The 23,000-nt window shown below is 41.1% G+C and overlaps 1 protein-coding gene across 2 annotated transcripts in view; it reads right to left on the minus strand.

Annotated features, from left to right (window-relative positions):
- Nucleotides 1-796: 796 nt before the first annotated feature.
- rapgef2b (Rap guanine nucleotide exchange factor 2b) overlaps nucleotides 797-23,000 on the minus strand; it is a 119,520-nt gene continuing 97,316 nt past the window's right edge. For both annotated transcript variants that reach the window (XM_059345501.1, XM_059345500.1), the window contains 21 exons: nucleotides 22,335-22,493; nucleotides 21,543-21,695; nucleotides 21,073-21,237; nucleotides 20,768-20,875; nucleotides 20,467-20,670; nucleotides 19,172-19,280; nucleotides 18,512-18,788; nucleotides 17,175-17,332; nucleotides 16,057-16,071; nucleotides 15,352-15,592; nucleotides 14,597-14,980; nucleotides 14,264-14,475; nucleotides 13,865-13,988; nucleotides 13,383-13,406; nucleotides 11,214-11,437; nucleotides 10,250-10,417; nucleotides 9,512-9,661; nucleotides 7,473-7,674; nucleotides 6,853-7,382; nucleotides 5,121-5,411; nucleotides 797-3,588 (listed from right to left, as the gene is read on the minus strand). In XM_059345501.1, coding sequence (XP_059201484.1) covers nucleotides 3,563-3,588; nucleotides 5,121-5,411; nucleotides 6,853-7,382; nucleotides 7,473-7,674; nucleotides 9,512-9,661; nucleotides 10,250-10,417; nucleotides 11,214-11,437; nucleotides 13,383-13,406; nucleotides 13,865-13,988; nucleotides 14,264-14,475; nucleotides 14,597-14,980; nucleotides 15,352-15,592; nucleotides 16,057-16,071; nucleotides 17,175-17,332; nucleotides 18,512-18,788; nucleotides 19,172-19,280; nucleotides 20,467-20,670; nucleotides 20,768-20,875; nucleotides 21,073-21,237; nucleotides 21,543-21,695; nucleotides 22,335-22,493 — 3,924 coding nt within the window. In that variant the 3' untranslated portion in view covers nucleotides 797-3,562. The remainder of the gene's footprint in view (nucleotides 3,589-5,120; nucleotides 5,412-6,852; nucleotides 7,383-7,472; nucleotides 7,675-9,511; nucleotides 9,662-10,249; nucleotides 10,418-11,213; nucleotides 11,438-13,382; nucleotides 13,407-13,864; nucleotides 13,989-14,263; nucleotides 14,476-14,596; nucleotides 14,981-15,351; nucleotides 15,593-16,056; nucleotides 16,072-17,174; nucleotides 17,333-18,511; nucleotides 18,789-19,171; nucleotides 19,281-20,466; nucleotides 20,671-20,767; nucleotides 20,876-21,072; nucleotides 21,238-21,542; nucleotides 21,696-22,334; nucleotides 22,494-23,000) is intronic.

Raw genomic sequence — 23,000 nt, forward strand, 5'->3', positions numbered from 1 at the left:
TTAACGGAGGCAGTGGGTTGACAACTAGCTTACTCTTTTTTTTTTAAACGGAAATAAACACAACTAATGACCATTTTTTTTGTATGCTAAGATAATTTACAGACAAATAACCACAATATGCATACATTATGATAGACCTACTGTAAAATATACTTTATATTTTATTGAAGTGGTTGAGATGTTGGTTATTTTCAGAAAAACAGCGCACTCTGGTGGTGTTAAAGCAGTACTGAAGAGCAGGATTTTCAACATTTATTCAAAGCAACATACTGTGCTTCATACATTTATTATCTATGTATTGTAGGGGTACAGAAGTGTAATAATTTAATGAGAAAAATATAAAGCTACTTAATCATTTTATTTCAGTCTCCTTACTTTTGTGTCTATTTAGTAATTTTTAATTTTGTTTTTTATCTAATGGTATAAAAAGAAATATTCCTTGCATGTTTTATTCATAGTATAGTCATTGTCCTTTAAGATATTATATATAAGTAAATCCCAGCAATTACAGGAAACGATGAGCCACAAATTAAATGTTTTGCTTTCAGGAGAAATAACTGTAACATCATGGATCCCCAAAACAAGAGCCCAAGGATAATCATTTTTCTTATTATGGTTTATGTGCTGCAAAGTGCGGTGGAGATATTGAATTTTATTATTAAATGAAACAGATAATGTGAGAAACAAATGAGAAATAAATGAGAATTGTATAAAAATGAGAGTTGGGACACAATTCTCGCAGCTCGATAATAATAGCAAGACAATACAGAACAAGTAAATAAAAGCAAAGGGAGACTTCAATATCTCTTTTTTATTAATTCTGACACACTGCGGTCAGATAGAAAAGTATGAGAGTTACACTTTTCAAGTTGCTTCCATGACTTGTGCAAACACTAGACGGTATCTGGGGAAAAAATCCTCTGAAGGAGAAAAAAAAACTTGAAAAAGAAAGACATCGAAATGCAGAAGAAATGAATAAGTGCATTTAAACCTATGTGTTGATTCTTTATGCAGTATTTATTGATTCCCAGCTTCATATAAACTGGATGTTGAGGCATAAACATAGTACATTTGAACAAAAATATAACCAATATTTACAATTATTGTATTAAAAATACAAAAACAACTGATACATACTCCACCAATTGTCTTTTTAAAAGACATACAGGTCAAAGTAGTACAAGAAAGAATGAAGAAAAGAAGGTCATCACCAGCTAAATGTACATTTCTCACTGACATCACACATCAAACGGAGTAGCAGTTCTACCTACTACACTTATCTTTACGCTTGTACATTTTTGTGCAACTTTTTGTTTTTCGAAATAGGACTCGGCCCGCTAATATGCACATTATCTTCAGAGTTGAATGAAAGTGAATGATGCATGACACCACTGTATTACAAACAAATTATTAACAATCTATCCGCAGCCATTACAAAAAAATTACAATAACAAAAAAGAAACCCAGGAAATCATTAGTGTATAGTCACAGACCACAGTGGAAAACACTGCACTCATTCATCTTTTTCTCAGTCTGTAGTTTCCAAGACTGATCAATGTGATCAGTGCGACTCAGTGATAGAAGAAAACAAAAAAAAAAAAGTTACTTTTCACAATTGGATTTCTAATCGTTCTGATTGGCAGCCTTGAAAAAAGTTTTCTTCATATGTCAACGTCCCCACCGGAGTCAAAGAAAGAAAGAAAAAACTTCAGTCACTTCCATTGATGGCAAGATATGGTGGAAAACTGGATGCAGGCATAAGCGATTTACATACAGCATCCACTGAGCTGATGTCTGTAACAGGTGAGCACGGCAGCAGAGGGAGAGGTGCAGGGTCTCTTTGTGTGCAGACGGAAAGCATCTACACTGTAATGATGCCGTCTGAAGCCAAAAAGAAAATGCTTGGCTTCATCTTGTACTGAGTCTTAACATATTAAAAAAGAAAACGTCTCGGGGAACTATCTTCAATAAGGCATTTCACTCCACTATTGCTTGATTCAAGACTGCTCTTGAAACAAGGTGATTTGTGATGGGAACAACCATGCAGAGAAATGTATGCAATCATGGCATCGTAAGGCGCTTTGGACATTCACAAAATGTGGCGTATGTTCACGAAAAAAGGAGCCAAATCTGAATTTGTGGATACTTTTATATGTGTGTTATAAGACTCTGTACAAGATTATTTTGTAAAGGTAGATAGTTAGAGGTACACAATTTACACTTTGGCAGCTTCTGAAATATGCTGATGTTCTGGTTGGTGTGTGATCCCTTCAAAATAAAGGAGCGAGAGGCAACTTCTCTAACGTCAGTCAGTGCTTACTTGCCGTTTGATTTGTAAATTTCGCTGCCAGCGTCCACTCCATACCGGACCTTTTGATCTGGGCAAAAACAGGGAACCTCCAGGATGAAATCTTGTCGACTGCAGCTTTAGTTACCTCGTGTACCTCTGTGGAGACCGAGTCCAACACGTTAGCTCAGTTTTTCAGTGGGCGGTCAATCACCTCTGTGCTTCTTGATATCACCTACAGGCCAGTAACAAAACATTTTACTCTCGATGTAACAGCAAGCAACGGGATGAAGAAAAAGACTTTGATATAACCAGACGAGCTCCGAGGTGGGATGATATGGTTCACTCATACCCTGGTATCCAGGCCAAATGTCTGGGAACATATAGGATTGTGCTGAAAGTGCTATTTTTTAGAAATGAATTGTGTTTTTGTGTGTACTGGTACATACAATGTACTTTTTGTGTATGTTTGTGTGCATGTAGGTGTGTCAGTATACTGTGCATGTTGGTTCTCCCTACTGGGCTCCCCTCCTAGCTTTGATTTGAACCAACACTTGATAAGCTTTCACATGTGAAACATGAGATAATACTGGATTAAGAGTTCAAAAACACTCAACAACAGATGGGTTGTTTCAGTCCAGGCAGAGAAGTGGGCTGACTTGGTTTCTCTTTTTCGGCCCCCAGAGTGCAATCAGTCAGAGAAAATAACAAAAAAACAAAAAAAGTAATGAAATCTAGTGGGAAGAGTCAAGTCAACCGTTGTTTCTCTTCGTCTTCAAACGATAGTCTGTTTTTATTTGTTCTGTTTTCCAGAAAGTAGAAAATGAGAAAGTGCAGATGAAGCTCAACACGTCTTGATGCTGTTTGTGTTAAAAGGTGGGTTTTTGTCACTGGGGTGGGGGCCCGTTTCTAACAGAAACATCTATGTGGTTTGTGTGTCAGGTCGACCCCCCTCCCGGCACCAGTTAGGTTTCTGTAGTCTTTTTTTCCAAAGTGCCAGGCTTTATGTCATCGTCTTTGACCTTCTCTCCATCTCTTCTTCACAGTATTTTTTGCATGCAGGGTCATTCAACCCCCTTATGATGCTTTAAGGCAGGGGAGGGAGACGAGCAGAGGAGTCCACCAATCAGGAGGGAGAGCCAAGTGGAGGAGGCAGGCACGTACGTAACTGATGATGAGTCCATTGGTCTGTCTATCTGTCAGTCTCTTTAATCCTGCCCACCCCAAACCAGGGGGACTTCAAGTTACTGCAAAAAGGACGTCCACTGTTGTCCCTCAGACCGCTGACACCTGTTCATCCTCTGTGAAGAGAGAAGAGAGCGAAGGGTTACATTGAATGTGGACATACAGTGTGGAATTTTTTTTGTTTTAAAAGGCCAGAAAGTGGTGAAAAGTATTTACAGCTAAAAAGAGCAACTGCAGCAGCGATCAGTGAGAATGAAAACCTGCCTTCTTATTGGTCACTATTGGACACTATGACCTATGATCAAAGTTTCTGGCAAACTTTTTCCCAGATGCCATCATTTTCATAATAATTCAAGTCAGTATGATATGAAAATCAACTTGCAGCGACTTAAAGAAAATATTAATTTTTTTCAATTTCATATTTTTCAAGTGCAATATTGACTCATTGTAACACAGTTGTGAGCAGAGGCTGTTGTAAACTATGTTGTTTCACATAAAGTTATGCCATCATCAGTTTTCTGACTGTCGATGTTCACTGGATGCTGATGTTTCAAGCAAACAACTGCTCTGTCACACTTCTGGTGTCTGGATCTATTCTTCAGCAGCTAAATTACAAATATTGTTTTGAGTTGATTTGCTGACATCTTTTGTGTTTCACAAGCATTTATGTTTGCAGCTCATTTAAATTCAGTGACAGATGTTTTTTGGCAAACATTTTAAAATCCATGTTCCCTCAGTCTTGTTTTGTCCTAAAGTCCACAAAAATAACTTTTATATCAAATAAAACAAAGAATAGCAGTGAATCATCACATTGGAGAAGCTGCAACAAATTAGTTATTTGAGGGGTTTTTTTGCCTAAAAACTGACTAAAAATATTAATAAAGTATCACAATAGTTGTAGAATAGTTTCCTATCAAGGGACTAACTGATTGATGGGCAAATTGTTGCAGTCCTAGTGGAAACTCACAAACTTCTTACTCGATTAGAATATGAGAAACACTGGACATCTGTGTGTCTAGAAAGTGCTGCTACAATAACACAGAATTCATCGGGAGTGACTGTGGGTGGGTCAGGTGCGTGGTAGTGCAGGAGGATGGAGGTGCATGTTTTCAGGCATTGAGTTTGATTGCATGAGTGAGAGGATCCTAACAGCGCTGTGCCTACTGATGGATGCTGTTCGGCACAGCGTGTGAGGCGGTGAGAGAGAGGAGAAGGATGTGTGGTGGCAGAGAAGTGGTGAGTTTCTGGCCCAACCAGTATGACTCATGCATGATGACATATTGTGGGTTAAAGGTGAGGGTCCCACTCCAAATGAACAATTCCCACATCATAAATACTAAATGTGTGAAGTTCAGTTTTTGATTACTGACAGAGAATTGTAATTTGGAACGGGACCAGTCCTGCTGGTGCTGTGGGAAGTTGTGTGAAGGAATGGTCAGTCTCAGTCCAAGTGTGTGTTCCTGTTCACATGCAGGTTCATTGGAGTGGAGGGGGCAACCTGATAAATTAGTTTTTACCTGCCTTGGGGAGAGGGGCCCTGCCTGTTAACCCCCGTACACACACTCTCATGGTCTGGGAGTCTCAGGTGTATGCTGTGCCACTGGCTTTGGCTTCCTCAGAGCGATTATTTTGGGAGACAAGGACTCACCCTCCTCTTCCTCCTCAGCCTCTTGCTCCTCAGCCGGTGAGCGCGTGCGGTGAAGGCCCCCTGCCCGCTGCTTGGCCCCCTGGTGGGCCTGGTGGGAGTCGGGCGACTGGGTGACCATGCGCGAGCGCTGCAGAGCCGTGGTGTAGTCTGGTGGCCGGCGGCCCGTGTGGGTCACGGTGGACGTGGGGACAGTCGGGGCCGGGTGCTGTCCTTCGGCGAGGTCAGAGATGGTCAGGGCAGTGTAGCCGGGGGGAGTCGGGGGAGGCTCACGGTAACGGCTTTCTTTCCGTGCTGAGGGGACACAAAAGAAACGATGAAGACAATAATGATGATGATGATGATGATGATGATGATGATGATGATGAAGGCACTTTAAGAATAGTTAACATTCACTGGGAGTAATCTATACCTCTTAAAGTCTTTCAGGTGTTGCCTTGGTCTCAACCTTTAAATCTCACCACTCCGAGAAGTTGATTGATTTGTTTGGCATCATGACATGAAACAGCAGTTTCATAGTTAAAATCAATCGCCCAACTACTTTGTTTGTTTTTACTTTTGTTCAACTCTTAAATCCCCAGCCAAACCAGTTTGTAGCCATGGCTGTCAATTTAAACTGATGTTAAATTCAAGCAAATGTTTGTCCTATGCTACAACCTGTGGGCTTAAAAGTAAAGTCACTGTGCTAGTGCCAAAAACTGCAATTCCTTGACTGGACATTTGAGACTGGCTGCAAAAGGGATCAATCTTCATTGATTGGTATTAAATGCAACAAAGTTGCCCTGGCAAAAATGCTAAGATTACATGGTCAGCATCTTAAACCTCCCTGGTCACCAGGGTGCACTAGAGGTGTAGCTTCTCTCCACTCTGTTGCATAAATGACAACAATTTGCTGATGCAGGAAATGCTGCTGTTGTTTTTATACTTTGGTTTCTGTGCCACTTTTAAAGATGAAGATGAGGAAGGAACTTGAAAAAAACCTTTAGAATACTATCTGCTGGGAATACTTTGTAAGTCTTTTAGGATGAAGTTATTTCCTTTCTTTGAAAGTGATTATAGAGAAATGAAAGGAAACGAGAGGAGAGATTAAATGCAACAGAGGTCCCCAAGCAGAAATTCTGCGATTACATAGTCAGCATCTTAACCCCCAGGGCTCCAGACGTTTACTTTTTACCGCTCTGTTGTATAAGAATCCAAAACATCTTCACTAATTAATGACAACAATTTGCCAGATGCAGGAATTTCTACATATTTAAAAGGAATACTTCAATATTTTGGAAGATACTTTCTTGCCAACAGCTAGATGAGAAGATTGATACAACTCTCACAGGGTCATTCAATATGAAGCTGGAGCCAGAAGCCAGTTGGCATATCTTCACACGAAGACTGAGAACAGGAAGAAACCACAAGCCTGGTCCAAAGGTAACAACATCCATCACCTCTAAAGCTCACTCATGAACACGTTGTATCTTGTTTGCCTCTTTGTTGCTTTTACATGTCTTGTTTTGCCAGAATATGCAGTGTAAACTGAATTTTCTGCCATTTTTACATAAAAAATGACTTCAACGAGCAAATCAATTATCAAAATAGTTTAAATCTGTCGATCAAGTAATTGATTACTAAGCTTACTAATCCCTTCAGCTCTCGACATAACAAGTAGGAATAAATGTGTGTCCTATAAAAACCTAACCAATCAGCATTTAAAACAGCAGGACTGTGACGTGAAGTAACTCACAAATGAGGCCTTTACCCCCAGCGGTGATGGGTGATGGAGAAGGTCGGCCGAGCTGCTTGGCCTCCTCTGACCCCGTGGATGTGATGCTACTTGTTTCTGGGTCAGCGTTGACGTCCTTCCCTCCTCTCCTCTTAATGGTGCCAGTGTCCCCCTCAGAGTCCTCTCCCCAGTACGCAGCTGAGGATGAGGAGGAGCTGGCGGAGGCCCAGCTCCCCCTGGCCTGGGCTGCCCACAGTGCAGCTGGCCCCCCTAATAAGGCCTCCGGTCCACCAGGAGGGAGCCCTCCGATGCCTCCTCCGCCTCCGCCGCCACCAAACGCCAGAGTCTCCCAGCTACGCCCCTGCTGCATGGTCTGGATGTTGTCGTGGGAGCCGGAGGAGCAGGACGTCCAGGAGCCGCGGCCGCTGTCTGCAGCGTCCAGGGAAACACGATCGCCCTGATCCTGAGTCAGCTCCTCTGAACTGGGTGAGGAGAGCACAGTAGGGCAGCCACTGTAAATGCCCCGACAGTCCTGCATCGATGAATATGATCTATGATATGATTAAAATAAAGAAAAATTACTCAAGGTCAGATAAATAAAACAAAACTTCAGCCTCAACATAATCTTCTCAACTTCCTACCCGAGGCTGTACTGGTCCGGGTCTGTGGTGGCTCTTCGTTCCAGCCGCTGTCCCCCGATGTGCGAGTCCCCGACTCCTCCAGAGTGACGGAGTCTCCTCTCCTCCTGGGCCATGTCGAAAGAGGAGTTACTGACGAGGCTGGAGCGAGAGGAGATCTCACTGTGACCGGAGTCCGAGTAGGCGTCTCCCATCCTGTTGTAACCTGGAGGAGAGAAGAGGAAGTGTTCAGCCACAGAGGAAAGGAAACTGGGGATAAAATATTCCACTTTGCGTACGGGCCTCAGTTCTATTGATTAGCTTTCTTGCAAAAAGTTAAACTGACAGATAAAATTCTAATCCTTCAAGTTTTGCCACATAAAAAACTCCTTAAAAAACCTTTCAAAGAAAAGGTGGAAAACACAGCCCTAACACGGTCCCCTACATGCTGAGTGGTGAGCCACACAAAGCTCCAAAACATCGAAATAACTTATAGTGGGTCAACTTTTTTCATCTCTCCTCATAAATCATCTGTGATTCACATATCTTATCTCAGTCAGTCTTTTGAAACGAGGCATCACACACAGGGATAATTGTAGAGTGCCTTATCCAAATAAGCCGACCAGCTCTTTAGGGATAAGTGCATTAGATTCTTACTGAAGCAGCAGTTTGCTTTGACGGGTTCCAACACAGTGCTGAAGAGTGTGGAAAAGTTTCGATAATAAGTGTGAGGGGACTTGGAATCGCACAACAAAGTCTTGGAAAATACAAAGAAAATCACTGGTTATGACTGCTGACGCATGTAAGGACATATTTTCTCGTTATAGGCGACTGTCACTATGGAATTTGCTTTAGCTCAGCTATAATGTTCAATAACCTGGTTATCGTATTACCCAGCCACTATCAGCATAAATCACCTGAATAATCTCCTCAGTCCAGTCTATACTTTTGATTCTAAAGAAGAGAGGCAATGTCTACACTAACATTTTTAGAGAGATTTAACTATAAAGATGTGGAGCAAACATTAGCCTCTTATAGGTGAGACTACAACTAAAGCCAAGTTGAAGGGGAGGCACATGAACTCACAGGACTCTTGAAGTCCAAGGAGTGACAAAACATTTCTAAGTTAATTTAAGCACCAGATACAGAATTGTAAAGACAAAAGAAATGTCTGTATGAAGCCAGAGGAGCAGAGAAAACTGTTAAACTGATGGATTGTCATTTTCTTGTGAGTGTTCAGACCAAACAACGATTACATTACTTGCCCACAGCCCCCACCATAGTTTTGCTATTTAAAAACAAAGAAATAAAACTAAACAATGAAACATAAGTATTTTTTTCATATCAGCACCCGAAATGTATTGAATTAAAAAACTCCTAATTTATAAAATATTCACCTGTCAATACATAGTTGGATGATGGACACTATGTCACACACAGTTATAAACTGAAAGTTCAAAGCTGTACATCAATGACTGATCAGCAAGCAAAAATCATTAGCACAGTCTTCTGGCTTTTATTAGAATCTTGTTTGTGCTTTGCCTCTCAGGTTAATAAAATTCTTCACAGCACGGGACTAGTACCAGTTTTCCTGTGGCTGCAGAGGTTGAAAAAGGAATCACATATTTCTGCTGACGCGTGAGAGCATAAATAATACTTCAGAGACAGAGGCTTCAAATTTTGTGGCCTTAATGTGGCTTCACGTTCAGGTTACTTATAGTCTTTTCTGTGCCGGAGACAACTGGACAGGAATCTGTTAATTCCTCTTAATCAGTGCATGTTGTCCTCTCCAAAGTACAGGAATTTCCGTACAGAAACATATTTCACCTGTAACACATTCTAGGTACATTTTCACTTCTTAATCTCCAAGAGTTTGCAAAATTAAAGAAATTCCACTGCACTATCTCAGTTTAAAATAAGCTGAGTCTTCTTTGGAGTCAGAATACATATCTGAAACATGATGTAATGTACGCTGGCAGCCACCAGGTGGCATTTGTGGCACATTGTGACAGAACGAAGGAGCCTTAAGATGGTGTGGGAGGGAGGGAGGATTATTGGCTTACCCTTCTTGGGTGAGCTCTGGGGGGAGGTGGGAGGGGAGGAGAGCTGGGAGGAGGCGTTGGACACAGTGTCCTCTGGCTGCCTCCGGTGCCTTTCGTTCCCCTCCTCTGACAGAGACAGAATCTTCTTCAGAGACTGAGGGGAACTGGTGCCTGTGGACATTTACAAGAAGATGAGCAGAATTAGCATGAGGAACACTGCCATTCCCCCCCGAGGGGGCTGGGATGCTAAACTGCATTGTCTGGGATCTTTTTCTTTTTTTGGGCATTTTCTTGATGTCAGACAGCCTCTAGGTGGCAGCACTGTCTTAAAGAAGCTGTCTCTGCTATTGTCTGCAAATAACAGGATGAGGAAGAGAAAACAGGGCACGTAGAAGGACGAGTGTACAGGAGATTTATAAAGGCTTATCTTCACTCGATCCTTAACAATGCTGTACTGAATTTAATATCTTGTAATTATGTAGATCTTCTTGTTAAGACAACTGTAGCCCCTGTTAATGGCTCAATATAATGTGAAATGTCCCTCACAATAAATACGAGTAGAGCAGTAACTCGTAAGACAGTAAGATACCACATGTATTGTGCTTTAATAAATTGATTTTCTACACATTTTTCAATAAATATACCTTTCTGAAGTACAATTTAACTGGTGAAAAAGAAATACAATTCCTAAAAGTGCTGACTGAGGGTTATACATTTGAAGTTAGGAATCTCAATAAATCAAATGTATCTTAATCTTACCAAAAGGTGGCAGATCCTTTACTGGCACTTTCTTTCGGGATGGGTAAAGGGCCACGGCAGGGACCTGCAGTGCCTGGTTTCCTTTGGCCAGCTGGCCCCTTTGTTGGCTGGCAGCTCTGGACACAACTGGGGAGGTGTCTGGCCGTTTCCCACTGGCATTCTTGGGCACTGAGTAGGGTGAAAAATTCCAAAATTACGGGAAAAATAAAGTTAAGATTTGTAGATATGTAGTCAACACTCTTTTCTTTGTGTGTTTGGCCATAATAATATTTTACTTGCAACACAAGCAGACATTGGAAAAAATAGTACACCACTTCACAAACAACTGAGTTGAAGAGTGAGTCTGTTGCATTATCTGGAAAACGGTTACTAACTGCGCACTGCTTGTGATTTTTCCCAGGAATAGACAATTGTTTTCAGTAATACTGCAGATTCAAGGGTTTTCATCAGTGGGACATAGGCTCAATCACCATTGTGTTACCTCTTCGGTAATAAGAAATGGCTTCAAAGTCTTTGAAATGAAAACTAAACTATTAACTGAAATGTGTCTGTAAAAGGACACATGAGAAGACGGAAGATTGTTGTGTAGTGAAAGAAAACGACTGATTGATGGTCAAAGCTGTTCAAAACTGCTTGTGCTCTTCTTCTGGGTATCAATGCATAATTTGGCATTAACAATGGGAAACTGGCCCCGTAATTCAGTCATTTTCATTCACTGCCAGCGAGTCTTAAAGCAAGACTGAGCGTCTTGTTTCTCCAGTGGTCCCACCCTGTCTGTGTCTGCTGTGAATCCTGGGAACATGCATGTGTCTCCAGAGAAATATGCGGTTAAACAAAATCAAGAACGCAACATTTAATTATATTTTCGAAAGGATTGCTCTGCAGGGAGATGAGGAGTTATGGGTTAATCATACACATTTTATACATACTTCCAATTAGCTTTCTTGTTGTGTCACAAACTCACATGTGCTGATGGAGGGTTCACACTGCAGTGAGAGCGTCTGCAGACTCTCCTCGTTCGTCTCCAGGCTGAGGTTGGACAGGTACTGCTTGACCTTCCTGGCCATCTGGGCGTCCTCGTAAAGCTTTTTGGCGTTCAGGAAGGAGCTGCGCCGCACCCTCTTCTTGTGCCCGCCGGTCTGGGTGACGTCGAGCACTGCTGCATTGGCACTGCCCTGGCTTAGGGACCTGGTTGTACACGAAAGCACCCACACACAGACACAAACACATAAAGAGAACGCAAATGTGCAGGCACAGACAAAGACGCACAAAAAGACATAGAAAGCATAGAGAAAAAGACTTAGATATTTCTTTAGTGCGTATATGAGCTTTTATTTAAATATAATCATACAGGTAGTGCTACTGGGCTACAGAGGGAGCCTGGTGTTTTTAACTTTGACATGCAGAGAGCAGCTTTAAGTATTTCTCTCAACTCCAAAACATTCCAGTCATTCCAGAGAGCAGAGGGGGGTGAGGGATGGTGGCTGTAGTCACACAACAGGGGAGAAGAAAAGGGGAGTTCTATGAGTGCAGCATGGTCATAGTTCACATTTCTGTGGCTTGAGTCAGAGCTTGTAGTAGCAGTGGTAGTAAAAGCTTTTCTTGCACATGGCAAAAGGTACACAAAACAGTGTTAGTGAATGAGAAGTCACTCATCAGTGGGAAGATATTTAAGGGCATTCAATTGTACAAAGTGTTCTTGTATGGATAGCATAAAAATGTTGATTCTGAGAGGCTATCAAGATCTACAATTTATTTTATATATGTATGTAGGGATGCTTGTTTCATTCAAAGAAAAAAACTCTTGTAAGTACTACTTTTGTATCTTGTAATTATAACTGTGCACCTCATACTCTCGAGATTAAGATCTCATAATTACAAGAAAACTCTCACAATTATGAGATACAGATCTTGTAATTCCAAGATGGCTTTCTCTTAATTACAAGATGCCAAGTCATAATTACGAGACACGAAATTCATAATTACCAGAAAACTTTTTTCCTTTAGTGAAAGTTATGTGCTTCCATACGTTTCCCACTGAATGTTCCAGTAAACGCTCTGTGCACAATGATGTCCCAATCGACCACAAAAATGTAAAGCATGACAAAAATAATATTCTACATCCAGACTGTCTGTCTGTTTGGAGCTTTGATACACAGACAAAACCTCAAAGACAGGTAACACTCTGAAACTGAAGCTGCATGCATATTGTTAGAGAAAAAAAAAACATGTCAAAAAAAGGTCACATTTGCTAATATAAGGCTGGAATATAACAAGATTAATATTCATTTGTTGTATGTTTTGGATATATATATATATATATATATATATATAGATGGCAGCTGGCACGCCCCAGTTTGGAGAAGCAGGCAGATGTGGACGAGGGCAGAAGCTAGTGTATGCTATATTTAGAATATTTTCACAGCTTTACCTTGCCATAAAAGAGCCAATTTCTACGGGAAAATAAAGCTATTTATCCTGTCTTAAAAGCCACCAGAGTGCTTTGACTAAAACAGTAATTTTACCTTGCAGAACACAAAAATTACTTATCCATCTCTGCCTTGACGGGTGAGTTTGCTTTTGTTATTGTGTGACTTTGGTGAATACAAACTAACCCTTTAAAACACCAAAGTCACATAATAACACAAACAAACTCACCAATTGGGGCAGAACCAGCCGATTTTCTACGAGGTAAAATGACAGTTTTTGTCAAAGGAGTCTGGTATATATAATGGCTTCAGTTCCCCATCGATAAGGGCTGTCTGACAGCAAGATAAAGCAGTGAAAATATTCCAAAAATAGTATACACATGAACTGATAAAATACTTCTAGCTGCTGCCGCTGTCCACAGAAATACATTGTTTAGCTTCTTGTGTCAGTACTCCTGCCTTCTTCTCCAAAAAAACTGTACCTTTAAGTTTACAGTATGTAAAATAATCCGGTGTAAACTAGTGTTAGCATAAGTGACCTTTGTTTCATTCACTGCCCTTCGGTTAGAGTGAGGTGCTGTTAGTTGGACAGTTCAACTCAAACTGGTTAACAGAAACAAGGTTTCAGAACAGAAGCACACAAATTGGCAGAAAAAAGGGCGTGGTGCAGAGAGCGCAAAAGGTTATAGGGTCACCAAACTTACCCTAAACTCCTCCATTTCTTCTTCCTAGAGGGCGGGTGCCATGAACAGAGAAGCATGGAGGGCAAAGGGTGGATGAATAGAGAGAGAAAGAGACAAAGCTTAGGACAGGAAAGATCACCAAGATCACCAAAAGAGAAGCAAATTTCACCAAAGACCCACGTGAAAGTCAAGAGAAAAGGAAATCAAATGGCAACACCACTAAGAAGTGACATCATTAGACAAAGACACACTTTCACGAGAGCACTGTGCACATTTATGCCAACAATGTGTATAGGGGAACAGTTGCCAGAGGAAACAGTTGCCAGAGGGAACAGCTGCTTGAAAGAAAAGCGTGATGCAGAAATCTTTACTGAATCTATGTGAACCCGCTAACCCCGCAGAGTCTGGTTAGTCAGTGCAGTTCTGACTGGTCCAACAGAGAGGGTGGAGGAGCATTTTTAATCTAAAATCTGGCTTTGTTTTTCTGAGAGGCGTATTATTACCTGGTCCGGAACATGAGGGCCGGGTCCATGTTTACAGAGGCCATGCGGCCAACATGGCGAATTTCTTTGGCAATCATCCTCAGCTTTTCGAAGTTCACAAGGCCGTCCACTTTAGAGTCGTTGCCTGAGAATTGAGGGAGAAAAGAAACTCATGCATTACGTAGCTGACAAAACTAATACTGATCACAAGAAATGGGTGGTCACAAAACCACAACTACACATTTTGTTAAAACGATGTGAAGACCATTATCTGACTTTATGTTTGTTTCATCTTATAAAAATCTTTATGGCAAAGAAATGTGGGGGATTGTTTGGGAGATAAAGGAGGAATATTATGAAAAAGTACTGTAAGTTGTATAACATTAGAGGTATTGTGTTTTTTTATTTCATGTGCTGTACCTTCATGTAGGAAGGTGAGGTCCTTCTTGATGACGGGGAACAGGGGGATGATTGGTGGCTGGAGGTTCTGATTGTTGAGGACATTCCTGTACTTGGCCATATTTCTTGAGGGGTCGAAGAGGTCCTGCAGGTCCCCGAACAGCTTCTCGTACTTGCTGGGTAGCTTCTCCCATGTTCCCCTCAGTCTGGAGACTGGAGCCAGGTTCAGACCACTGTGAGGGGAGGGGAGGGGGGCATTCAGTGTCAGAGATAGTGCATGATGTGAAAAATAATCCCAATTTATGCTTTTACAACACAGTGGCATGACACCCGTGTTAATTATTCCCGTCTCACCTGATGATGGCGAACATGGAGTTGAAGTTCTTGCACTCGCGGCAGTGCAGGGCGATCTTGATGAAGTGCTTGACGGTCTTCATGCGTTTCAGCTGGTTGGGCTCCCGCGTCACCTCAGTGGCCACCCAGAAGGTCTCGTGGTTGATGGCCTCCTCGAATCGCTTCAGGCTGGCCGAGCCGGTCTTGGAACGCAGCTTGAACAGGTCGTCGATGTATTCAGTGGGCTCGATGGCACAGAACAGTTCAAAGGCTCGCATGGAGAGCTGAGTGGCGACCTCCACTGTGCTGAGCTGTAACAAAGAGATCTGTCCCTCTCGCAGGAGGTCCTGAGCGTCCTCATCCGAACATAACGTCTCTGTCTCCATGTTACTCTTTAGGTAGTATCTGTTGACAAAGTTTGTTTCAACTCAATCAAGCAACAATGGCAAATAATTGCTCTTTTCAGGTTTGCTAATGAGAGGATTGACTTGTTTATCATTCTAATTTATTTTTTAATTTCTTAAATATATTTTACAGTTAAAAAAAATAAAAATACTTCTAAAATACTTTCTAAAAAAGGTATAATTGGTGAATATGTACTCACTAAAACTCTTTGACCTAAATTTAACCCGAATGATTTCTTGACGTTATAAGATATAGGTAGTGATACAACATATTACGACATTTACATAAGGAATAAGAATAAGGAAAGGGGGGAAACAATACTCATGAAAGAAAGTGTGGCACTTCACTGATTAAATTTAAGGTGTTCTTACCTGCCGCTCAGTTGAATCCTGTCGGCTAGTTTAGACAGCTGGTCTGGTAACCGCCTCTGTTTGATGACGCCCTCTGGTGTGACGGATACTTCACACAGTGAATAAGCCTCTGGTGCTGCAGTGAGGGCGAACTCCCTGATAGCCTGGGCCACCACCTCTTTAGCCGTCGTGTCTTTCCCGATCATGATGTATCGAGACTGCTGGTCTGCCTTGAAGACTCGTAAAACCTGGTCTGACATATCTGAGAATGAACAGAAGACATAATAAAGATAAGATTGTTTGACTCTCATTTTGAAACAACTCCAATGATTTTAGTTGTTTGTTTTCTGAGTTCATGAAGTGCAATTCCCTCTCCCCACCAGCATCTTTGTGATGTCAGCAGCACACCTGATTACTGGTCATTAATAGGTTTGATCAGAAGCACAACCCCACCAATCATATGACCCAAAATCCATTCAAACTCCATTAAAGAAAAAAATCTATCCCCATGTGCCCTCAGAAAATGTAAAGGGCAGCAGTCAGTGCAATGCTGTTAGCTTTACTCAATTATAGTTCACAAGCACAGATGCAGATTAACTGAGTTTATGTTACAAATTAAAGTACAGCAGCTGATTAATGCCTGTAAGTCTGACATAGAGGCTGACAGCTTTGACAAAGATGTGACTGTGCCAAGAGAAGCAGGATCACGGGGAGAGAAGTACTCACTCAGTACGACCGGGACTGGAAGGACACAAACAACATGTGATGGACAGAAGTTAATGAAGATATATTTCTATTCCCGTCTATGCAGCAGGTAGAATAAACAATTCCAATCATACTGCTCAGGTAGCTATCTCTTCAACATCTCTGGCTGCATTAGCTCATTTGGCCAATGTGCAGGACCTCTTTATAGCAATAAGAAATTACAGAATAGTTGCATCAATATGATAAAGTACCTTCATCTTTGTGGTGCTTAATTGCACTCACAAATCAGACATTTATCTCTCGATATTTCATCTTCAAATATTTGGTTTAAGTTAATGTTTAACAATCGACAAACAATTTTACCTCAAGGTCTGTGTGGTTCAAATAACACTTAAAATGTTTTCTTTAACAATTTGGCAAAATAATACCATTCATCATAGTCTGAAACTATAAAAACATTTTTTTTTTACATGTCAGGCAGTCCCTGAATTAATTATGTTTGACGGACACTTAAATCCAAATCACTTTATTCTATGTCTCATTTAAAATTTTACCAAAAATAAACTGTTTGCACTTAACAGATCTTGCGAAAAACATTAAATTCTGTGCTCCGCAATGCAACTTGGAAGCCATTAATGACTTGGGTGAGGCAAAAAGAAATTTGACTAAAATTAATTGAAACTTCAGCTAAACAGAAGACTGTTCACACATATCAGATATGAAGAGAGGGTTGTAAGCAGAACCTGTAAAAATTTAAATAGTTTAATATGTATAGAGCCCACTTTTTTGTCCAGTATTGGTGACATTTGATGGCAGTTTTTATAGTTTTATACATTTCAAATTGCACTTCTTTCTTTTTCATGATTTATAACATTATTAATGTGCCTTTCTGCAAAAAAGACATTTTTGAGTTGTTCGCATTTTCTAGCCATGACTGTGCTGTTTCTGTGGAGGTGCAGCACTTATTATTGCAGTGAAAAACTAGGCCACAGTGAGTAAAATGGGACAAGATTGCCCTGAAACTGCCCTGAAACTGCTAGGTGTTCAGATGCATACAGAAAATAAAATAGAAATGTGATTTGTTGCAGCAAACCTTCCAAGTGTCACATTATATATCCACACAGCAGTGTAATACACACCAGGCTGGTTGTTGAAGTCGAGGATGCGGTGGTGAGACTGCAGAAGGTCTGGGTTTGACGACGAGAGGTTTCCACTAACGGGAAGAGCTGGTGCGATCTGTTTGGACTGCTTCATCCCCACGATGATGTCGTCCTGTGATTGGCCCACGCAAACGTCACTATGGAAACAAGAAGGAGGGCATGGGAGGGGTGAGATAGCAGTTCTGTCAACAAAAGGCAGGGGGCGATATCAGTGTTGGCAGGTGTTGGAAGCTGCCTCTGGCTGTGCAACCCATACACTATATTCTGCAGGAAATGAAGCCACATTTTACATCAAATGTTGGGTGATTTGTGTTATAACAGATTTTGTCTTAGTGAGCAGAAATAGCAACTGGAGAGCTGAACCTGGTGCTGAATCATTAAAATAAATGACTGAATGAGCATCCCACTGTCCCCAGGAGCTAGTTGGAAAATATTCTCAAGCTTTATCTTAGCTTTCTACACTTAGTGTTAATATTTAGAATTATTCCTTTACTATTAGCTGTGGGCTGAAATAACATCAGCACCTCAAATCTCCATTTTAATAATGTTAAAAATATGTATTTTCTGAGATAGAGAGTAAAAATATGGACATCAAGTAGGTGTAAGGCTTTCAGAAAATAAAGTAGGTGGAGAAAAAAGATAACACCTGCACACTTAAGTTAAATCCTGTCTTCATTTAACTTCTGTGGTATGAAGTTAGCGTGCAAAAAATATGCACTTTCCTAGTATTTCTTATTGGAGTTGCCACGCCTTGCTTGAAATTAGAAGCGCTATAAATTAAGCTTCAGGGAAAATGAGCAGTGGCACCTCAACACAAAGCAAAGGCTCGTCTAGCAACTACACTGATAACAAGATGAGATGCATCACAATCTGTCTGATTCAGCTCAGCAGGTGATTAATTGATCAACCACATTGTACGTTCTCTTCACATAAATCAATCAGAGCAGCATGTCGCAATGTAGGGAAAAAGGAAAACTTTTCAGGGCTTTTAGGAAAAGTAGAGACAAACGGCTCAATCAGTCACAATCTGATGGGGATTTGTGGATCACTGATTCCTCTCTGCACACAGCAAAAGATTAATCAAAACTAGGAAGGAAAATACAAACTGTCTTTGACTCATTGTCATCACATTTTTCACTCTCTCATGCTGTTGATGTTTTTTGGATAGAACACGATCACAGACCTGCTACTTTGGTGAATAAGCATGCTCTGTGCATCAAACATATCTTTAAATCTCAAACATTTAACTATCAATGCCATCTAGAACTGTCGACATGAAAAGCTATATTGTTCAGCTTGTTACTAAGTCTCTTTACTTGTATGGTTTCGGAGGCAGGATGCTGGTGAGTGTCTTGTCGAAGATCTTCTTCAGCTTGTTGCGTCCTCCCACTGAGTTGGTCTTCGCTTTCTTGCTGACCTTCTCCAGGCCCATCACCTGCTCCACGTCCACGGCCAGGTCGGGGATGGAGTAGCGGCTGGCCTTCTTGATGTCTCCGATCTTTGGAAGGTGCGGAGCGCCGTTCTTCCTGTCATGTTCCTCCTCAACATCTATGTCGTGGTCGTGTTCTGGCCTGGTTAGCAGCTCTTTAAACACTGAAAAAAGGGAGGGAGGAGACAAACATTTGGTCTTTGTATTCATGAAAAGACTTTAAACATCATTCAAATAAACCGCTCCAATTGTCCCACTTTCTCTCTCTTTTAATTTAGTTTTGTGTGTCTTTTGTAAATAATAGGATTCTGGGCTTTTCTTGGTTTAAATAACTGAGTTGGCTTTAATTGATACATTACACCAGTTTCCAACCGGTTACATTTAAGTATCAGTTGTGACTTGGTAATGCTGTAATTTAATTTCCATTAAATCAACCATGAATTCCCAGGAATTTTTTTTTTTTTTAGCAGAATGTGTTTAATTATCTTGCGACCCCTCCCCAACCGTCCCATCTTTCAAAATGATCATAAACATGATGAATCTTTACCTAAAAGATTTGTTTTCACAGTTATGGACAAGTGTGTGTTGTTCTTCAGAATCTCGTTGGCTTTAGTGAGCTGGACATTCTCAAAGTTCTGCCCATTGACCTCCAAGATCTGCAGAAAGAAGAAGGAACAATAAAAATCAGGCGCATTTAATGTGAAATAACCTGCATGGCGGGGCAAGAAAAAACGGCCAGTTAACTTTTCAATGTCTTTTCTGCCTCAGTTGTCACCGTGTCATGTCAAACTGCATGCCATGCTGAATCTGTGCAGGGAAGTGTAAGGCTAAACTGATGTAAATGTTACAGGTAATTACCTCTGAACTACATATTTTATCCAGTGAACAAAGAGGCAATCCTCTGGCATGTTAAACATCATGACATTTAGTCCAACACATGGTTTAGACATTAATGTCACCTTCAGATTGTCTCAACAGCTTGACCTTTGTATCAGGGCCGGATATTTGCATTTTAACACAATCTGCTAACCAGTTTCTGCAGCTTCCTCTTTAGTGGAAGAGGAAGTCACCTTTGACTGTAATGTAAGTCCAGACCATCCTCTGCTGCTGTGCAGTCGGCAAACACTGACATAAAAGACCAAATGTCTGTTTTGGCATCAGCAGCGATTAGTTTACTACTCATGGGCTACTGCTAATGGCCTGATGATAACACAAATGGGACTAATACTCAAGCTCTGAAATGATAGGTCCTGAGTGAATGATGGTCGTAACTGAAACTGTTAAAAAACAGAAGGTGTGAGCAGGATATGAGAGAGTGAATGCTCCCAAGGATGCCAGTTTCTCTGCTTCCTTTTGGGGGAAACAGCTGCAGGGGATGTTTGGAGTCAAGAGGGCTTAACTCGCATCCAGACACTCTCAAGATGGTTTCAAGGATTAAGGGACTTTGCTTAAAGCCCTGAGGACTGCAAAGTGTGAAAATGGTTGAGAAGTCAAGTTGCATGGAGAAAGCCAACACAGGGTGCCCGAGGCTACTGGCAAGCTTAATTTAAGACTTAAAAAAAAAACTTTTAATGCTAGTTAGAGCAGAATGTAAAACCAATTTCACAACATAAATGAACTTCTAAAATGAGAAAAAGAACATTTCAAGTGCTGGTCTGTGTGACAGAAGTGATTTCTACTCACAGTCGTAGCCTACAGACAAAATACTTGTATAACTTGGAGGCTATGTGCAGCTGCATTTACAGTTTTCCTCCCTACAGTTCAAGAGGAAATCCAAAGATTTGAACACACTGTAGATACTTTTTTAACGGCAGAAACAGTGTGTGCTGCTAGATATCCTACCTGATCTCCACGCTTAAGGCCGACTTCGGCTGCCTTGCTCCCAGCATCCACTGCATCAATGAAGATGCGGAAACCTTTCTCCTGACCTCCGAGAAGGCTGAAGGCCAGCGGAGAGTCTCTGGACGGCTTGGTCAGCGTCACTAGCCGTGGCTTGGCTTTAGCAGCACACGCTATATTTAACAGTCTGAGGTGCCCACACATTTTCTGGAAAAAATGCAACACATATGTAAGACAGTGCAATTAATGGTATTAAGAAAATACTTTTATTTTCATGTGAGTAATCTCTGTGTAAGTTACTTACTTCTTTCTCCAGATTGTTTTCAAACTCTTCCAGAAAGTGAGTCATGGCAGGGTCACCCTCAAAGTCATTGAAGTGATTGTTTACCCACAGCAAGACTACCCGTGTAACCTGGAGCAATCACATGATCAGCACGGGTCAATATGCAGTTCACTGGTCGACTAGCAGTGCATGTTTTATGAAATTTTCACCGTGACCTAGAAATGTCTATGAGTTCATGGAAAATCTCTGCTTAGATGTGGTTGCATACAAGCATTATTCAGTTGTGTTTAATTACAGTATGTAGTCTGTATAGTCTATAGTTATACCTTGTCCCTGAGACTGGGGTCATGGAACCACTCCAGGAGCTTCTTGCCCACGACCATGGGGCTAGAGAGGAAGGTCCTGTAGGTCAACAGGAAGTCCTCTATGTAGGTGGGGTCCACCACTGAGTGTTCCTCCACAAGGTGCATGGTGAGGCGCTCTGGTGTGCCCTGAATGGGAGACATATTATGCTCATTTTCAAGTTCATTCATTGAGCATTTTGATACTTGCATGGTATCTATACCATCTGCTTTATTATAATAAAAGACATGTAAATCTCACTGTTCACATATGGGACCTTTAAGTGTGGTGATATGTAATCATCATGCAACATGATTAGCTTGCATAAAAATATGCTCAAATATTCAGTAGTAATTATCTGGTTGGCTGTTGAGTAAATCTAGTCTCTTTTGAGTCCTCCTGATTTTGTTTTTGGGTGTTTTAAGAAAATGTAAATTGAGTGTTGATTTGTCACCTTGATGACGATGTGTCCTTTCCTGGTGCCGGTGCGGTCCAGTTCACGGTGTTCCTTTACCATAACGATCTCCCCTTCCTCCTCCACCTTCTGCATGTTCTTCTCCACCTGGTTGAGGATGCAGCAGTAGTCCTGCTGGGCTATGCACACAAACTGGACCAGACAAAATAAACCAAGGGTTAGAAACAGATTTGATTGTGACACAAACTGAAAAAATATATAAATCTGATGTGCTTTACAGCGCTGCAGTTACGTTAAGTATTTCAAGCCTGTCAAGCCTGTCGGCAAATATCTACAGGGGCACCTGATAAAAACATGAATTAATAAATACAACTGATAACAGCTGATTAGAAAAAAATGCTGCATGGCAACAAAACTACTAACCCCAATGATAAATTACAAAAAAAAATAGCTTTCACTAATTAGAAGCAAATATTTTTTCCTCATCACAGCCTCTGAGCTCAGCCCCTGATGATTAAAAGGACTAAAAACATTTATTTTTTCTTTACTCTCACAGTTCAATACTTCCTTCTCATTAATAATGTGGCCTTTGCCATTAAACACACTCTCCTATTCTCTTTTAAAATGGTTATTTCTCACATTTAAGTACATGGCATTTCCCAAAGCAATTGACAGTGCAAGTGTAAATGCAGTCTGCATGCAGTGGGTCACAGTGGGACTCGATACCATATGCTATCAGGGGTCGTGACAGGCTTTTAACACTAAGATGCAGATAAACTGGACCTGCTAACACTGGGCACTCTGTGGAAACATTAACAACCAAGATCCTACCTGGCAGTCGTCCACCTTGGTCTTCATCACGCCCTTCATGTATTCCTTCTCCATGGTTGGTGACACCCCAAAACTGTTCCCCATGCACAGGATCTCAGTCCGGCCCTCGGGGTACGTCACCTCCACCGAACCGTTCAGAATCACTGACCACGAGTCCAGCTGGAGCCGAAACACAAGATTATTTCAGTATGGTGTTGGAATAAAAGAGAAAAGTAACAAAATGTTGGAAAAAGAGAACGACAAAGGAAACAAAACAACAATAAGAAGTTTTTAGATCAGACTGAGTTCAGTCAAGTAATAATCCAAACAGCTGGTGTCGCTTAATGAGTCAAAGTTATTTATCAAAAAGAAGCATATGCAGAAACTACAAGGGGACTGCTGCACTACCAGATGGGGTTTTATTTCCCTCAGAGGAATACAGCAAAACACAGGATTATTAGAGCTGCCCAGCCAAACACAACTAGCATATGAACACACAACACACTCAATGTAGTGTTTCAAGTAATACATGCTTGATGATTGAAATTCAGAGAGATCAGATTTTTTTTTCATCCTTATTAAGTAAAACTAAGAATGTTTTCAAGTATTCCTGAAAAGTAGACCTTTTCAGGGATTCACATCTTTTCCCCCGACAGCAACAATATGCTCAATGAACCCTGAATTCTC

The sequence above is a fragment of the Centropristis striata genome, chromosome 12 (assembly GCF_030273125.1).
Source record: "Centropristis striata isolate RG_2023a ecotype Rhode Island chromosome 12, C.striata_1.0, whole genome shotgun sequence".
In the NCBI taxonomy this organism is placed as follows: Eukaryota; Metazoa; Chordata; class Actinopteri; order Perciformes; family Serranidae; genus Centropristis; species Centropristis striata.